Below are 19,635 nucleotides of genomic sequence, written 5' to 3'. Positions count from 1 at the left end.
TAAAGAGTTCGAATGCTGTGGGAAATTGCAGTTTCTGAAGCATTGACTAAAGTTACAATTAAGTTTCGAGCACACCGTTGACAGGTTCATACAACTGCGCAGGTGCTCGTGTGGGTCAGCACCAATGACACGGTACGTGGTAGTCACTTTACTTATGATAAAATGGCTACCACATACAGTGCAGAGAAAGGCCGTATGCAAGAAACAAACTACCACAGAATGTTGGAGAGCTGGCACTTAAAACAAATTCCATCCCCCTCCCACTAAGAAATCCATTTGACCTACTTACACCAATGATTATAGCCAGAAAAAGCTTGGATGTTCAGCTTCTGATTTTTTTGTTTCCCACCCCCCCCAAAAAAAAGTGTGGGCTTTGCAACATTCTTTTAGCTAAAACTTTTTTTCCCCAAAATATAAGCTGCCTCCACCTCCAAAATGGGCAGAAGCAATGGAAAGATGGGAAGGGTTTAAAATCAGTGTTTTAAAAAAAGACCCAGACATGGATGATTGCTTTTGACAGAAAACAGCAAAATCCACTGCATAGTGGAGTGAGTTAGCACACTTATTTAATTTCTGGGACCTGGGTTTAAATTCGATAGAATTACAGTCTCCTGTCTCTGCTGGTGCAAAGGGCAATAAGAAATGTCGTGTATGTACTTTGCAGAAGGAACTATATTCTGCAGCCCCTGTATACTGCAGTACCAGTAGTGACCACCCCTGTATATAAGCCTGTGTAGTAACTTTGCATAGTAGTTCCAGTTTTGTCTCCACTCAGTAAACATCTGTTGTAACCAACTCCTGCAGTCCGTGTCTCAATTATACACGGACATAATACTGGCGACGAGCAGATCCGAACTTACCTACAGTTCTGCACCACCTCATGGGGATCCATCCCTGAAGCGAAGTTGTAGAGGTCGAGGCCAGAAGGAAGAAATAAAAAAAAACAGAAGAAACAGGCGTCGACCGCGGGCATCCGCCTCGGATTCATCGGAGTTGAAGATTTGCAGGAGAGGCTGTCGAGAGCGGGGCTTGGTTATCCTGTCTATGGCGTCCCAGCTAATCGGGCTGGTGGCAGGTAGTATACTGATCCTTCCTGGGCTGCGGCGGGCTAGAGCTTGATCGGGTGGCTTTTCAACGGGGCCGAGCAGCGTTGTCGGGAAGAGGAGAGAGAGAGAGAGGGTGGAGCACACGGCGCGGCCGGTGCTACGAAGCCGGACAGCGTACAGACCCGAGAAGAGGGAGGAAAGTGTCCCATAGGGTTTGCTCTGATGACGGGAAAATAAAAGAAATTAGAAGCGCAGAAAGCCGCGAGGAGCTGCAGTTTGCCACGGGGACTGCGGAGAGTGGCGCTAGCAGCAGCGCGGAGGGGAAGTGCGCGAAGACCATAGGGCGTCGCCATCAAGGCATAAAAACGCCAGCAGCAGTGCTAGCAGCAGCGGAGAAGACAGAAAGCGCGGGAGGCGCCATCTTAATCCAGCGGGGAAGGAGGCAAATGCGCGGGAGGCGCCATTTTGTTCAATCAGGGAAGGCGGCAAAGCGCGGGAGGCGCCATCTTAGATTTCCAAGATGCTGAAGACTGGCAATATCACTGCCTTTGATAATGCAATAGAAGACTGGACCACGTATGTGGAAAGAGTCGAAGTATATTGCGAGGCAAACGAAGTAGCCGATGAGAAAAAGGCATCGGTACTACTAAACTTAATGGGCGCAAGAGCGTACGGCCTATTGCGGAACCGGATTACTCCAGCCAAACCGATGGCGAAGAGTTTTAACAAAATTGTTGATATCCTACAGGAACACCTAAATCCTACACCGCTGCTGATAGCAGAAAGATTTAAATTCCACAAGAGAAATCAGCATAAAGATGACAGCAACGCTGATTACCTTACGGAACTACGCAAGCTATCAAAGCACTGCCAGTTCGGAGCAGGACTGGCAGATACCCTACGGGACAAATTTGTCTGTGGACTCCTGAGTGAAGGAACCCAGAAGAGGTTACTCTCAGAGAAAGAGCTGACGCTAGATAAGGCTTTCAGCGTAGCAGTATCGTACGAAGCAGCAGCAAGGGGAGCTGCGGAAATACAGCAAAAGCCACAGGAATACGGCACCCATGAAATGACACGGGAATTTGAAAAATGTTATCGCTGCAGCAGAACAACCCATGACCAGAAGGACCGCTGGTCCAAGGACAAAATATGCAGGCAATGCGGAAAGATGGGACACATTGCACGAGTTTGCAGGTCTGGGAAGAAGACCAGCGACAACAAAAAGACTACTAAGGAACAGTACAGGAAAGTACAAAAGATGATGGACAGTAGTCCCGAAGACCAGAAGAGCGATAGTGAATCTGGGAACAAGAGACTAAGCTGTCTCAAACTTCACAACGTAATCGCAAAAGAGGATCACTGAACCATTTGGGTCACCCTCACGATAACAGGGTCCCAAGTCAAAATGGAATTGGATACAGGATCAACCCTGAATCGATGAGACTACGAGCGGCTATTCTCACACATACCCTTGAAAGAGACATCCATTGTCTTGAAGACGTATACGGGGCAGAAAGTATACCCCAGAGGGAAAATAAGGGTGCCTGTCGAATACAACGGCAAGGAAATACAGAAATTGTATCTGTACATATTGCAAGATGGTGGACCACCGTTATTGGGACGTGAATGGATCAGAAAGATAAATTTAGACAGGCACTCCATTCAGGCACTGACTGTGGCTGGTAAAAAGGATGACGACGTCACACCTGGACGATTGTCAAAAATCTTAGCTAACGCCAAAGAGGTATTTCAACAAGAACTGGGAACTCTTAAAGGCGTAACCGCCTCGATAAAAATAGAAGAGAATGCAATTCCAAAGTTTTTCAAAGCAAGACCGGTACCGTATGCAATTCGCTCAGCCGTCGAGGCAGAGCTGGAGAATGCAGGTGTGTTATCTAAGATAGGTTGGAGCGAGTGGGCGACACCCATTGTTCCCGTCATGAAGAAAACGTTAAACAATAAGTCTGAGGAGCCAAGGAAGGTTCGCATCTGTGGGGACTTCAAGGTGACGGTGAACCCAGTCCTTCACACAGTACAGTATCCTCTCCCGAGGATAGAAGATATTTTCGCCTCACTATCTGGAGGGAAGCGTTTTACAAAAATTGACCTAGCACAAGCATATTTGCAGATGGAGGTTGAAGAATCCTCCAGGAAGTATCTCACGATAAACACTCACAAAGGTCTTTACCAGTATAATCGACTGGTATTCGGAGTAGCATCAGCTCTGGCGATATGGCAAAGAGCGATGGAACAAGTCCTGCAAGGTATCCCGGGGACTCAGTGTTACTTGGACGACATCCTAGTGACAGGTGAAGATGACAGTGAACACCTTGCCAACCTAGAGCAGGTGCTCACTAGACTAAGAGAACATGGGCTACGAGCCAATCGCCCCAAGTGCGAGTTTTTAAAGAAACAGATATCGTATTGTGGCCACGTGATTGACGAAGAGGGGTTACATAAGTCCCCTGACAAAATTGAAGCGGTAGTTAAGGCTCCAGCGCCTGAAAATGTGTCGCAACTGAGGTCATTCCTCGGATTGGTGAATTACTACCATAAGTTTTTGCCGAATTTGTCCACAATTCTGCACCCACTGAACGCCCTACTACAAACTGGAGTAGCATGGAAATGGAGCGATGAATGTAAGCGGGCCTTTCAGAAGAGTAAAGACCTAATCACTTCAAGAGAAGTATTGGCTCACTACAACCCATCGCTACCGATAAGACTGGCGTGTGATGCGTCTCCCTATGGCATTGGAGCGGTACTGTCACATAAATTCCTTGATGGTTCAGAGAGGCCGATAGCTTTTGCGTCATGCTTGTTAACTTCAGCCGAGCGTAACTACGCCCAGATTGACAGAGAGGCCCTCAGCCTGGTGTGGGGGGTGAAGAAGTTCAATCACTACCTGCATGGTCAGAAATTTACTTTACTAACTGATCATCAACCTCTTGTCTCCATTTTCAACCCTCAGAAGGGCGTCCCGATAATGACAGCACAACGGCTACAGAGGTGGTCCCTTTTCCTAGGGGCACACCAATATGACATCGAGTACAAAGGAACTAAACAGCATGGGAATGCTGATGGATTATCGCGCCTACCGTTGCCGACGGTGGAAGAAGCACCTGCAGTGGATCCTGTGGAGATATTCCACTCGACCATAGTCGAATGTCTACCTGTGACGAATGCAAACATAGAAAAGGAAACACGAAATGACCCAACACTCTCCAGGGTCTATGATTTAACGGTGAAGGGATGGCCAGCACATGGCGAACCACTGTTGCCAGCATTCTCGCCGAGAAGAGAACAGCTGTCAGTGTGCAGAGGAACCTTGATGTGTGGATCCAGAGTAGTAATTCCACCCAAATTGAAGGATAGAGTGCTCAATGAGCTTCATGAGGGTCATCTGGGAGGGGTAAAAATGAAGAACTTAGCCAGAGCGTGTGGTGGCCGGGAATCGATAGAGAAATCGAAGAGATGACCAAGAGCTGTACAGGATGCCAGAAGGTCCAAAATGCCCCACCACAAGCCCCTCTACATCCATGGGAGTGGCCCTCATCTCCATGGCAAAGGGTACACATTGATTTTGCTGGTCCATTTATGGACTCGATGTTTCTAATTGCGGTGGATGCACAAAGTGGCCACAGGTAATAAAAATGTCCTCAACCACCAGAGAAAATCTATCACAGTCTTACGAACCATATTCGCCAGAAATGGGCTGCCTGAACAGATTTGCTCCGACAATGGACCACAGTTTGTGTCTGAAGAGTTCCGGAGGTTCTTAAAGAACAATGGTGTTAAGCATTACACATCCGCCCCATATAATCCAGCCACCAATGGATTGGCTGAGAGGTTCGTTCAAACATTCAAGAAGGCTATCAAGGCAATGTGTAATGAAGATATACCCCTACACAAGGTGGATAACTTCTTGTTTGCCTACCGGAATGCGACACATGCGGTTACCAACCAAACTCCAGCCATGATGTTCTTCAATTGAAGACTACGATGCCGCTTGGATTTGGTTAAGCCAAACATCAGAAGAGATGTGGAGAACAGGCAGTTTCAGAATATGAATGAAAGGCCGACCAGGAGTTTTAAGATAGGTCAACCAGTTTTGGCTCGGGACTACCGCAGAGAGAAATGGCAGCCAGGAACGATCTGCACACGGCAAGGATCTCTAATGTATACCGTGGACGTTGGACAGAGCATTGCAAGACGCCATGCTGACCAGATTCTAGTCACTGGAAAACGTCAATTCCACATCACGATCCGATACACCTGGCGATGAAACCGAAGTACCAATTGCATCTACCTCAGAATCAGTGATATTGGAAGCAGACGAACCAAACAACAACGTTGACTCTGAATCAACTTTGCCAGAAGAACCTGATACCCCAAAGAGGCGTTATCCAGACAGAATCAGGAAGCCTCCTCAAAGACTGAACTTATAATTGCTTAACTTCAGCTAATGTATAGCGACTGTAATTGTAAATATGTTATTTAGTTATTAACCGAATGTTATGTACTGTTTAGCTAAAAGGGGAGGAATTGTCGTGTATGTAGTTTGCAGAAGGAACTATATTCTGCAGCCCCTGTATACTGCAGTACCAGTAGTGACCACCCCTGTATATAAGCCTGTGTAGTAACTTTGCATAGTAGTTCCAGTTTTGTCTCCACTCAGTAAACATCTGTTGTAACCAACTCCTGCTGTCCGTGTCTCAATTATACACGGACATAATAAAAAACAAGTTCCAAGTCAGTATGCGATAGCAACAAAACTGGCATGAACTGGTGATCTCACGCAGAAGGGCCACAGGCTAGTTGGACTTGGACGTGGTAGTGGAAATTATATACTCATGCAATAGGGAGTGTTCTTGTGAGGCTAGGGATAATGCACATTATTGGAACAGAGTGAAAGGAACCTTTGCTCTGCAGCCGATTATGCTGGTCGTGGCACTCAGTTAAAGAGCTGGAAAAAGTTCTTCCAGAAACAAGAGGCACCAACAGGTAAAACACTGCTTTAGGTTTATCTCACAGGAATATAACTACTTCCAATACTCAAGTAGCTTTATTAAAGCAATAGTTACAGTATCATTGTCACAATGCACGAGCTGAAGACTGCCAATGTCTCAGGGAACCTGCTGGCAGACCAAAGGGTTAAAGCTAAAATTACCAGATATATTTTAAACATGAGTTGGGTGGGTTGTTTCTCATTTTGATTTGTTTACAAATGCTGCTGCCAATGTAGATGCAGCGACTGCCAATGCAGACCAGAGGCCAGAACGATGTCGGAGGAAAATAATGCACCAATGAAGAATGTTCTCACACACACAAGCTAAAAATCTTTTGAAAGAAAAAACAAGTTTTCAATCAATCGGACTTTCCCTCCAAATTTCTTATTTCCTCGCGAAGGTAACAACTCTTGATGGGGGACGGGGGCAGGGTGATTTCACAAGAGCCTGCAGCCCCCACTTCCTCGCCCAAATGAAAAGGCATACATTAACTAAACTTGTGGGAGACTAGCTTTAAGCCAGCTGATCCAACCAACTTGCCCACTCTCCCCATTCCCACATTGTTAAATTTGCCATGTATATTGTAGTTTAAGTGAAAATTTTAGTGAAATAAAGTAGACAAAAGAAAAATCGTAGTATGGAGCAACTAAACAACTCTCTAATTAGCTGCAGGCTCCACTGTGACTTGCCAAGGAGATGATTCAATGCCACAGTAACATTGTGCTGGCTCAAGTAGAACAGCTGTAACCAACGTCATGCTCCAGAGCACAATAAGTCTGCTCACCCTTAAACACACGCCTGAACCTACTTGTGCCAGTAGACACATGCCAGTAGCTGTAAATTCAACATGTGGGCAGCCAGTGGAAACAACTGCACACATGAGGTGCTCCCATTTCCTTCAAAACCAGGAGATGTAGCATGCATATACAGACACATATGCAGGGCACAGCACATGTAGGTAGTCTTGCATTTCAAGATGACTGGAAATACAAGCGTCCTCTTTCTCCACTATTAAAGATATTTTCCCATATGGCTCCAAAATGCTGCTATGAGACAGCTGATGCCTGCTGCATATTTCACCTGGATGTCACCTTACGCTTGCTGTGTTCAAGTCCATTGTTGCTGGTGTTGTTTCTGCTGCTGTTTTGCTTCTCGTTCTTGAACGCAGTGCTGTTCAAGTGCATTCATCCCTGACTACTTCAGTCAGCCAGTTACTAGGTTCTTGCATCCATCACAATTGATGGAAAAATAGGAGGTTCTGCTTGAATGGGTCTTAATGATGGGTCATCTGACCCTCTGGGGTCAACTTGCCATTATTCAAGCCACCATAAAGGACTCGCTTTGGTTGCCTATCCTTACCCACTCTGATAACATGGAGTCTCTTGCTCAGGACAGAATAAAGACACAAGTACTTTGGGTGTTTGGAATTTAACCTCATCGTCATGAAAATACAGAAGTGCCATAGTTGAAACTTATGGATATCATAGATGTGGCATCAATAACAGGTCTGCACTTCTCAACCATAAAGGAGGGCAGAGAGGACTACAGCATTAGTTGAGTCAAACTCAACGCAGTTTCCAGACTAGAAATTTGAGTCATCTGAATGTCAAGCTTGCCTTTTTGATTTGCATCAGCTGCTCTTGATCAATGAGCAGAACAACATGCAATGTGACACCGAGTTAAGTGAATTGCTTCATAACCTTCAGAATGAATCTTGCTACAGAGATGGAGTTCGGATAATATTGAGTGGAACATTACTTCCATTTTGGCACGACTGATAAAATATTTGGGCTACTGGCATCGTACACAGAGTGGAAGCTTACAATGGAAGCACCATTGTTTGAAACCTGAATAACCAGGCTGGCATTAAAGAGGGCCCACTGTTTAATTTACTTCACTTGGGTTGGCAAAGTGAGTGCAGCTAGAACATCAGAAAGACCTTTTAGTGAGGTAATTTACAACCAGCTTACCTGAGTTTGATTGCCACACAGCATGTCCCAGGTGCCGTATTGATCTTTTGACTGACGGTACAGTCGGACAGCGTCTGTGAATGCTGGAGTCTCTACTTTGCAATCTTCAGGCAATCCTGGAGTAGAAAGGGAAATAATATTTATGTATATGAAATATTATATTGAACAACTCTCCAATACTCCAACAATTGTTAAGTGTACATTGTTAAAACTACTGCAAGACACCATGCACGTGAATGATGCATGACATTAAGATCAAGCAACCCAGCACAACGACAGTACAGTTGACCGAATCAACAATGGTGGAACCATGGACATTTATAGCATAGGAAGCTGCCAGGTGTGCGCTTGGTTTTTACTCGTGCACTCCAAAACTAATCCCACTGGCCTGATCTCTCCTCATATTCCCGCATCTTGCTCAGCTTCAAATTTTTATCTAACTTTCCCTTAAACGATGGAATATGCTCTGCCTCAAACACTCCCAGTGGCAAAGCATTCCATGCTCCAATGCTCATCACTTAAATAATTTTTGTGTAACCTCTCCTCACTGACAATTTTCAATTGAGGACGCTTCTCAATTGATGATGCTTCATTACTGACTTCATTGGTCATCCAACCAAAAGGAAATGGCCTTTTCCCATGAAATCTAAAATGTTTAGCGCCTTTGTATGGCTTTAGCACCTGGCACTAGCGCTTTCAAGGAATTATCTATTTGAACACTTAGATCGCCCGGTTCATCAGCATCTGGTTAGCTATTAAGTGTATGCTCCCATTCCTTGTTTTTCCCCCCCAAAAATTTACTACCTCACACTTATCCACATTAAATTGTGTTTGCCATCTGACGATCATTCTGCCAATGTACGTCTTTCTGAAGAATTTTCTAATCTTCCTTGCTGTTTGCCCAACCTCCTACTTTTGTATCAGCAGATTTTGCGCTATGATGTTTGTTTGGCTTGTGTTGAAGGAGTGGGGGGACGGTTGGGGAAGGATGATTAAGAGCTGAAGTGATTAGTGCATTGCCTTTTCAGTCTAGAACATGTTTCAAATCAGCCAATGCTGATGGAGCTGAAAGTCTGTTCTTTCTGCTGGTTGTAAGAATCCCAAGTTAAAGATATCTTAACCTAGTTCACGTGGGTACAGGTTTACAGCACAACACAAGGAGTAGTTGAGGCAAATAGCATTGATGCACTAAAGGGGAAGCTAGATAAACATATGAGGGAGAAAGGAAGAGAAGATTACAGGGTTAGATAAAGAGGGGTGGGAGGAGGCTCATGTGGAGCATAAACATCAGCATGGACCTGTTGGGCTGAATGGCCTATTTCTGTGCTGTACATTCTATGTAACATTTCAAATCATTCTCTACAAGCAGTCATCCAGAGAGGCTGGTATGGGAAATAGAAAAGCTACACTGGTGCAATAGATGCTGATCTTCTGATGATTGGGTAATGCACATTGTTGGGGCAGAGCTTCACTTCACATTGAACTGGTAGAGCTCGATACTGGCATTGGTTGGCAAATGTAGCAAAGTGTTTAATATTTCAACAACATCCTTCACCCCAAGGAACACAACATATACAGTCTTCCCGTCCAAAAAAAAACCTGAAAGGCCTTTTGAGGCCCTGCTAACAGCACATAAACACTGTTTGATGTGGTTTCTTTAACATTGCGGGATTTATAAAAGGATGCACCATGATGGCGAATAAAGTGGATCAAATTGTAACAAGGGGTTTCTGTATTTATCAAATATCCAAGCACTGAAGTTTTTGGACCTACAGCAAACTGTGTAGAAAGAGGATTTTCAGAAAGGTCACAGCTAGTACAACATAAAAGAAAGTTATTCTTTAGAATGTTGTGACCAAACCCAACAGAATAAATTGGAGCAAGTAATGATGCTGAGCTTGGAAGAGTCTTGCCCGAAGGTAATTGGTAAATCTTTGTTGAAACTCACGAGTACCAAAAAAATATTTATCAGGAACATTTATCTATAGCCTATTAGAAGACGTGCACTTCTATCACACTTTGTCAATAATACCCATTTGTTATAAAACAGCATATCCTCCAAGTCACCATAAGCAATGCCACGGGCGATCTGCTAGTGAGGTTAAACATATTTTAAGCAATCCTTCTGTGTCTGAACTTTTGTTGTTTCACAGACATGTATAGCCAATCTAGAAAGGTTTAACCAATATGGATTAAGTCAGAGATGTACAAGTACTGCTCTTGCAAATGAATGGATATAAGTGAAGAGAGAAAACAATTGGGGAAAGCACAGGTATTTATCATGTGCTCCTCCTCATCTGCTAGGTTGGAGTTGTCCTTTTAAATATAGACTATCAATTCACTTTAGCGCCCGGAACTGAATCTAGTCTGCACGTCGTGAGCCATGGCTCAGTAGTAAGCACTCTCGCCTCGGAGTCGGATGGTTTTGGGTTCAAGCTCTACTCCAGAGGCTTGAGCACATAATCTAGGCTGACACTCCTGTGCAGTACTCAGCGAGAGCTACACGGGCAGAAGTGCTGCCTTTTGGATGGGTTGTTAAACCAAGGCCCCATCCATCTGCCCTCTCAGATCAGGTTAAAGCTATAAATATTTTTATAAGAACTTATACTAAAGATCCCATGGCACTATTTCAAAGAGGAGCAGGGGAGGTGTCCCTGGTGTCCTGGCCAACATATATCCCTCAACCAAGACTTGAAAACTGATGTTCTGGTCATCATCACATTGTGGGACCTTGCTGTGCACAAATTGCCAGTCTTGGCCTACACTTCAAAAATACTTCATTGGCTGTAAAGTGCTTTGGGATGTCTGGAAGTCCTGAATGTTGCTATATAAATGCAAGTCTTTTTTTCCTTCTTGCACTGACAGCATGCAGGGAAAATGGTCCTGTGTCAGTATATTAAATATGCATGTGTCTGGAGCTCCAAGGCATTTTGAAATATGTTCAACAAAAAGGCAATTAGCTTGTGCTCTTAAAACAATGATCATCTCCAAATACTGATCTAGCCATGAGCAAAAGCTACCAGTGAAATTTAATTTTAAATCATTGCTATTTAGGGTCAGTTTTTTTGGTCGCTGTAACAAAGTCACTCAAGTTGTTCCAGCACGTCTTTCAACTTGATTGACAGCTGTTTGTTTTGCTAACTCTTGGCCTAAGAAATATGCAGCAAGCTTTTTAACTGCATCAGCTCTTGGTTGCATTTAAGACGATGTCGAGATTCTGTGCGGACGTCAACAGTACCACCTCTTCCAAGCACAAAGAACTTATTGGGAAGTTTGCTAAAGTCAGCATCCTCCAAAAGTGCTGCTGTTCATTGATTTTTTTTTGCAGTCCAATCTCAAGATAGATTCAAACTGTTGTGAATTGATTTGATGTACAGGTAGTACAAGTTACTTAATGTTTCTTTTACTTCTGTGTAATTGTAATTCTTATAAAGATATTTATACTTATAGCTTTAACCTGAAAGATGTGGCTTGACAGTACCAATTTTTGGTGCCTATCGGAGAAGATAGAGTGTATATTGAGTATCTTATTCAGCCCTAGAATAATGGTTATTGTTAATCCTGTTCATGGCACAAATAAGGCTACATTTCAGATCATCGGGGCTGCAAGTTCAATCGAAACAAATGAAATGAAATGAACGGAGATAAAGCCCAAATTTTAACTATCACTAGTTTCCAAAGTTTTAATTGCAATGCTTGCAAAAAAAAAACAGGTCCTGGTGCAAGTTACCCCTCACCAAGTCCTTAACACATATGGCAAAATGTATTAATTGACCCAATTAACCAGTTCAGATTCTGGTGGCCACCTTCCATTTGGCCATTCTCAATTTGTATTAGGTTGATGTCACCCATTGTTACATACCCTTACCTATTTTACAGAGCACATCATGTGCCCTGGAGGGTCAAACACCAATTAACCCTGGACTATTCATGTTCATCAATTCAAGCAAGACTATTTCATTTCATGTCTCCCCTTGTGACATCAATTCAACTTCTTTCAATTCCAAATAATCCCAAACATATAAAGTCAATGCTCTACCTCTCCTGCCATTTTACTTGTAATTGTTTACTTTTTGCCAACTAAAGCAATAACACAGAAGTCTTTGACGAACATCCAAATATTACAAAATTGAGCAACTTATTTAGGTTTCGACAGCATAATTCATGTAATGTCTGACCAGCTTGTCTTCAGTCTCAGTCGCAATTTCTGAAGCACTAGCCTCTGCTCATTCTGCACCAGAGAAGCATTAGCATCTCCAAGAAACATGTGCAGCTTTGAACTTCACAGCTAATTTCCTTTCCCTTCCAGACTTCCTTCGACTTTTGAAATGAGTTTACTGTCTTTCCTTCCTTACTGGCCCTTGATCAATTTTCCCCATCTGCTGACAAAAATAAAATTATCCACGTGCCCAAATCGTTTGGACTCCTCATCTCATCTTCTGGTGCAAGCGGCATTTTTTGATTTTCACACAAAGTTGTCGTGACTAAACTGGTCTGTCCTACAATACAGCTCCTCGCGATATTCTGCAAGTTGCATCCTCTGCAACCAGTATCGTGTAAACTTAGTGCGGCTCATCCCAATTATTAGCATGTCATCTTTAAAGAGATCCCACTGTTTTGTATATATACTGTTTAAACTGGATTATCTCAGTAGGTTAGCTAGTTTCCAAAACTTCTCACAAGTACCTAACTGATGGCATCCAGACTGAAAGTGCCCAAACTGGTCTTGTATTGCACTCGTGTTTTTCCACTGATTGAGCCACTTATCCTGAAAGTGCTCAATGAGGTATGGTTCCACAGATGCCAAACAGACTCATCCAAATTGCTATTCTTCTGTGAGTTTGAACAGTGAGCGGCATTTGAAATGAGGGGAGGGAGGAGAAGAAAGGGGGTCATGCACTGCAGCTGAACTAGATCCTGTCCTCTGCCAAATATCCACACAAATGCTGTTTTCATCAAGAGTAGTTAGACAGCAACTGGAATCGGCTGATTTTTTTTTGCCCTCCTAGAGGCCAACTACGGTGGCTCTATTGCTGTCTGTACTGAGACCAGTACAGAAGAGAGACTGAACCAACAGAGCATCACTTCAATTTCAATGGTCAACTCTTCTGAACTTCTCCAAAAAGACACTTAATGGCATTAAAAAAGTGAGAACTTTCCAGTGTTAAATCTTAAATTATCAGCCAAGACTTGCAAGAAATAAAATGTCTTCATTAACGGGGCCTATTGGGATAAATATGAGAGAACCTCCTGCTCAAAAGGCAGAAGTTCACTTCTAAAAAAAAGTTATAGAATTTTACTCTTGAACACAGGAACTACCCAAAGATGAATTGCACGCCATTCTGCAGATGTGGTTTTATACAAAACTACTAATTATTCCACAAAATTATACATGAACATTTTTCTTCCATGAACCAATCCTTCACTTAATGCTTCTACAAAAAGTGAAACAGACAATACGATTCTTATCTGTTGCTCAATATTGTGTGTACTCGTGAACAAGTTTAAAATTCCTCAAAAGCTTAACTCTCAATCAATTAACTTAATCAATTGGAGAAGCCAATTCATATCATAGACATAGAAAGATCAAACATTTAAGATATAATGGCAGAATATCCAACTACCTTAATAGCAGCACCATAATTATAATAGATGGGCTCATTAAATTAGGCACCCATTTCAAATTCAGCAACGTGTACAGGAATTTCAGCAGATGTCTGAAAACCTCCGCTCCAAATTGAACTGCGGGCTACAATATCCAAATTCTCTCAGTGCAAAATCTATACCACCAAGCTTTTCAGGTGAATTAGAGCTTTGGTTTGTTGGATCCACTGCAGGCTTGCTCTGCACAACTTCCATAGCGCAAAAAGCAACAAGCTAACACTTATCTAGAAGGAGAATTCCTGTGGTTGGGCGGGTCCCAATCTGCTTAGGAAACCATTTTCAACGCTGTACATACACTGGCTCTACATTTATAAATAATGACTTCAGTTCGACAGCAATGTAATCTGTTTACTTCATAATTCCTGAGAGGACTGTGGAAACATTCCTGTACCAAAATATGCACAAAAAAGTAGTTTTGGCAATTAAAGGGACCTCAATACCAGTAAGAAACCATTCGGGTATCTTTCTTCATAAGCCTATAATTAGGAGACACAATGAGGTGATTTGTTACAAAGCTTCATAAATGTGTTAAATAAATAGATGTGGCAGAAAATGTAGCTATTTTAACAGCAATACCTTCAGCATGAATTTATGCCAGGCAGTGCGCATTTGAGTGGGCACTGACCCATTCATAGACGCAGTAGCTTACACAGGATCTACACACAACTATCTGAAAAAGTAAACTGCAAATTGAATTGCACCCAAAATAGGCAAATTCAATTTCTGCAAAATCTATGACTCAGCATCAAACACATGTCACACACTTATTTCCAACTCAACAGCCTGGATTTTGCATCAAGAATAATGGTGAGGCTATCAACGCTCACCGCTATTATGCAGCAGATCGGACAGCAACTTCCGGCAACCGCACATGCGCAATCAAACGTGGTAATCTGGAAGTTGCTGTCCCAAGTTGCCCTGCTCCTCCACAAGTTTCGCTACAGGGGTACCTCGTCGAGAGATTTGGCATTCAAACACATGGAACGGCGTGAAGTTGCTGTACTTACCAACTAGTTACCCACTAAATACGCCAGAAAAAGTTAGGCTTGTGCATAGAGTAGTAAGTGAATATTTAACTGCATGCCAAGTCTTAATTGCTGCCCAACACCCTCGCTGGCACTGAAAATTTATTTTATAAGTGTGGAGTCTCATTCCTTCAGGATTTAATTATTGTTGGATTTTTTTTTTTTTATATAAAAAGTAAATTTTTTTTTTCTCTCATCTCTCTCTTAATCCCATCTTTCTTGCCCTGACTTTATTTCGCTATATAAATTTCTAATTTATACTTTCTGGTTTAGATTCGGTGTCTCAGCGAGGATTCTTCAATCTGACTGTTGAAGAGACACGCTGTTGATTGCCCTGTTCTCTCACGCCACAGAATCCCTGTAGCAGGTGCCGCGCTGGAAAAGGATCTCGAATAAACTAAGTTGCTGCTCAAAAGCCCACGAAAAGTCTGTGGGCGTGATGAACGGCGTGATGAACGGCGAGCACCATTCCTTCACCGCTGACCACAAAATTCGGGCCATTAGCTCCACAATTACTTCTTCCTGTAAAGATTTGGTTCCTTTCTTAGTTTCCCATCTCCAGATCGGCTCTGACGACTCCATTTGGTCTCTTCCGTCATCGAAAATAGGATTCCAGTACGAAGTACATCTTCCTCTGCTACTCCCTAATATTCAGAGCAACAACCGCTTCCATTATACCCTCATGTACTCTTTCATTACCCCACTACCTACTGTTCTGTACCAGGCAATATCACTTGCAACTGTAGCAGATGCAACATCTGTCCTTTGGGGAGCAATTTTGCCAGCCCTGGGGAGGCAGGTATGGAGGTGGGACTGCTGGGAAAATGGCAGAATTTGGGGGTGGGAAGGGATTAAAGCCTATTAACAGATAGTTAACAGGCAGAAAATAGGATTATCCCCTTTTTGCCCTCAAGTGCGGGCTTCCTGAAGGCTCCGAAACCCGCCAGCTCAGCGAGGCGAGTACTGGGTCTGCAGGGCTTGGGGGTCGGGTGCAAAAGTGTGGTGTGAAGGTAAGTGATGGGTGCAAGAGTGGAGAGGTGAGTATCTGAGGTAAGTGCAAAGTGTTAGTAAAAGAGTACTTACCTTTGTTTCTTCCTGCAGGCTTCAGTCGGTTTGTATGTGGACAGTCTCGGACCTCCGTGTTGCAGATGACCGTTGCATTCTCAGATGCAACAACCATCTCATTTCTGTAAAAGACCTCATCAAACTACAGAGAATGCTACTGTTTGACAGCTTCAGAGCTGTCAAACAATGAAAATTCATCTGTCCAAAATTGGACAGATGAAACTTCATACATTGACGTTCTCTGCAAACGGCTTTCCCTTAATTGGCCTGCTAAGCCTGCTGGGAGGGCTTAACAAGGTCAATCAAGGGAAAATAGTGTGGGTTGGCCACAAATCGATGGAGGCGGGACATCAACCCGCCAAGCAGCAGTCCCGCCTCCAACGCAGCCCCATTGGCAAAATCACCCCCTTGGTATCTGTTCTCATACTGTACAGGATTTCACACACTCTTACCACACAACGGTGAGCACACATACTTCCTCCAATCTATTGAATTTTCAGCTCAAAGTGCAGGAAAACCCAAACACCTATTTATAAACCAATCTGATGAACGTCTCCCGATGCTGTCCTCCTTACTGGCTCAGCCCTCAACTCCCTCTTTCATATTCACTCTAAACCTTCGGTCTTTGGTCTCACAAACTGCTCCAATAGAAAACTGAGTAACTGATAGAAAGTGGCATAGTGAACGTAACATCTTTTCTGCTTTTATTTAAAAGAAATATATAACTTACTGAGATGTTTGCTTGGGATTTTTTTTCCCAATCAAATGGATAGAATTAAATGTACATGGGACCTCAATATAAGGCCATTGATATAAGATAGTCACCAAGAAATCAAATAGGGCATTCAGAAGGGACTTCTTTACCCAGAGAGAGTGGCGAGGATGTGGAACTCGCTACCACAGGGAGTGGTTGAAGCGAATAGTACGGATGCATTTAAGTGGAGGCTGGACAAGCATATGAGGGAGAAGGGAATAGAGGGTTATGCTGATAGATTTAGATGAGGAATGACGGGAGGAGGTTCGAGTGGAGCATAAATGCCGGCATGGACTGGTTGGGCCAAATGGCCTGTTTCTGTGCTGTAGATCCTTTGTAACCAAAACTTCATGCAAACTGCAGAACAGTATTATTGCCCTCCTATGTATGGTGCAGTTCTCTGATCTGGACATTCACTATAGCAACTTCAGATGTCTCCATTTTGTTGCCGGCTTCTCCCACTCAAGACCATATTCCCTTCTATTTTGGAGCAGTATTACTCACGTTTCATCTCTTCAATGCCCTTTCATAGCCTAAAACAGTCTTATTACTTCATCCAGCACTTCTTAAATCTTCAAACCTTTTAAAACACCTTTTTGACAGATTAAACATGAACAGTGACAATCCTTCTTTAAAAACTGCCCTGCCATTTTATAAATACCTTAGATTAGGCAGAAGGTGGGGAAAGCGAGGCCAGTTATAGCCTATAGCTAGTAGGCAGAACCTACTGCCATCCCAACCGAGATCAGACCAACTAATTTCTCTTTCCCCCCACCGCCCCCAACCCAAATAAAAGATGCTCAGCAGCTACTTTGAAGACATTTTTGCTGGATCTTCACTCCTCCGACTGAACAGCTAAGAGGAAACCTGATAATCATGTGAAAAAGAAATGATAACACACAAGTAGGAAAGAATAAATCATACAGAACGATTACTAAGGGAAAGAGGGCAATTTACTTAAGTCAATAGTTATGAACCATTAGCCACAACCATTAAATCATTGGAAAATGAAACATATGGAAGGAGTTATATATGAATGCATTTTCACAATAAATGTGCAGATTAAACTATAACTCATGCTTGGTCACTCTCAGGAAGCACTTGCATGGGAATCCAGAAAGACAGCCTCTGGGATGATTCATGTCCTGTCCAGTCAGACTTTTCGGAAAATGTTTCCGAAGGGCAACTGATGCTGAAGAAATACCATTGCAGCTTTGCTAGCATGGAGATTCAGGCACATTCTTTGAACAGTTTAAAATTTCCCCCGCCTCCCCTTTTGGGCTCTACATTCTATTCTGCAATGAGTAGACTACATGTCTCTGGCTTTTGTAAATGAAGTTAACACGTAGGAAGCAGTGAATCTATATTACTGTTGTCACTTGACAGTAAATATGCATTTGTGGGTCTAAGCTGAAGGAGATGGAAGGGTCGTGCCGTACTATGCTAATGCACTACAAAGAATTGAAGTGAACTGGTAAGTAACTGGGCAGCACGGTGGCATAGTGGTTAGCACTGTTGCCTCACAGCGCCAGGGACCCGGGTTCAAATCCGGCCTCGGGTGACTGTCTGTGTGGAGTTTGCACATTCTCCCCGTGTTTGCGTGGGTTTCCTCCGGGTGCTCCGGTTTCCTCCCACAGTCCAAAGATGTGCGGGTTAGGTTGATTGGCTATGATAAAAATTGACCCTTAGTGTTAGGGGGGATTAAATACACGGGGTTACGGGGATAGGGCTTGGGTGGGATGGCTGTCGGTGTAGGGACCGGGTGCTAGGGCTTGGATGATCAGCCATGATCTCGTTGAATGGCGGAGCAGGCTCGAAGGGCCGAATGGCCTACTCCTGCTCCTATCTTCTATGTTTCTATGTTAAAGTGGCATTCAAACTGTTCGAAGTGGTGATTTCTTGCAAAGACACTCATTCTTGGTGGGGCAGAGAAGGGGGGTGGGGGGAAAAGGGGGAATGTTCCTTGTAAATATTAAAACTCTCCCGGGGAACCCCGTCATATCTTCTGAAAGACAGTGTCTGTGGTGTATGTGCCTTTAAGAGCAATTATGGTGTATGTGCCTTTAAGAGCCCCAGGTGTGCGTAATGCCGGTAATTGCCACTTGGGCTATATAAGCCTGTGTATTGTGTATATCCTTTAGAACCCCCCCCCCCCAGACTTGCTTAGTAAATACCTATGAACCAACTCCTGTCTTCAGTGTCTTTATCTACACATGGACACTACAGTGGCGATGAAGTGGAAACGGACTTACCTGCAATTCGGCAGCACCTCAAGGACATCGATTTCTCCAGCGTCCAGAAGACTCAAGGAAGTAAGAGAAACTGTGGTTTCACCAGCTGGCCAAGCTGGTGACAGGTACTGCGCTAATCCTTCCTGGGCGTCAGGCTGGAGCTCCAGCGGCGGGCTCTACAGCTGAGACAGGCAGCGAAATCGGAGGCAAGCAATAACGGACTGGGAGGGTGCACTCGAGAGATGGCCGGCGCGGCAAGCAGGTCAGCGTTTAGACCTCCGTCGGGAACGAGTCTCCAACAGTGAATAAACGGAAACCACAGTAAAACAGCGTTGTTATCGGTAGCAGCGGCGGTAAAGCGCGGGAAGCGCCATATCGTTGCTACAGAGAGAGAAAAAAAGCACGGGAAGCGCCATATCTTTTCTGAAATGCCTAAATCTGGTAATATTGAGGCTTTTGATGGCGAAATAGAAGATTGGACCACATACGTGGAAAGAGTAGAGGTTTATTGCACTGGAAATGGAATAACAGATGAAAAAAAAGCTTCAGTACTTCTGAACTTAATGGGCGCGAAGACATACGGGCTGTTACGAAATTTAATCACTCCAGCCAAACCAAAGGACAAGACTTTTAAAGAAATTGTTGATACCCTGCAGGAGCATTTAAGCCCAACACCGCTGCTGATAGCGGAACGATTCAAGTTCTTCAAGAGAAATCAACACAAGAATGAAAGTAACGCTGATTACCTAACCGAATTAAGAAAGCTATCAAAGTACTGCCAATTCGGAGCAGGACTATCGGATTATCTTCGAGACAAATTTGTTTGCGGTCTCTTAAGTGAAGGAACACAAAAAAGACTGCTTTCTGAAAAAGA

At 43.6% G+C, this 19,635-nt stretch overlaps 1 protein-coding gene across 2 annotated transcripts in view; it reads right to left on the bottom strand.

The window, feature by feature from the left end:
* Positions 1 to 19,635, bottom strand: part of LOC147101813 (protein Niban 2-like) — a 261,246-nt gene that overhangs the window by 51,587 nt on the left and 190,024 nt on the right. For both annotated transcript variants that reach the window (XM_085965775.1, XM_085965774.1), the window contains one exon: positions 8,023 to 8,138. In XM_085965775.1, coding sequence (XP_085821901.1) covers positions 8,023 to 8,138 — 116 coding nt within the window. The remainder of the gene's footprint in view (positions 1 to 8,022; positions 8,139 to 19,635) is intronic.

This window comes from Somniosus microcephalus, chromosome 23 (assembly GCF_052327205.1).
Source record: "Somniosus microcephalus isolate GS21.2 chromosome 23, FLI_Smic_1.0, whole genome shotgun sequence".
Classification (NCBI taxonomy): Eukaryota; Metazoa; Chordata; class Chondrichthyes; order Squaliformes; family Somniosidae; genus Somniosus; species Somniosus microcephalus.
Note: the sequence above shows the minus strand (reverse complement) of the source record. Positions and strands in the feature narration are given on the sequence as shown.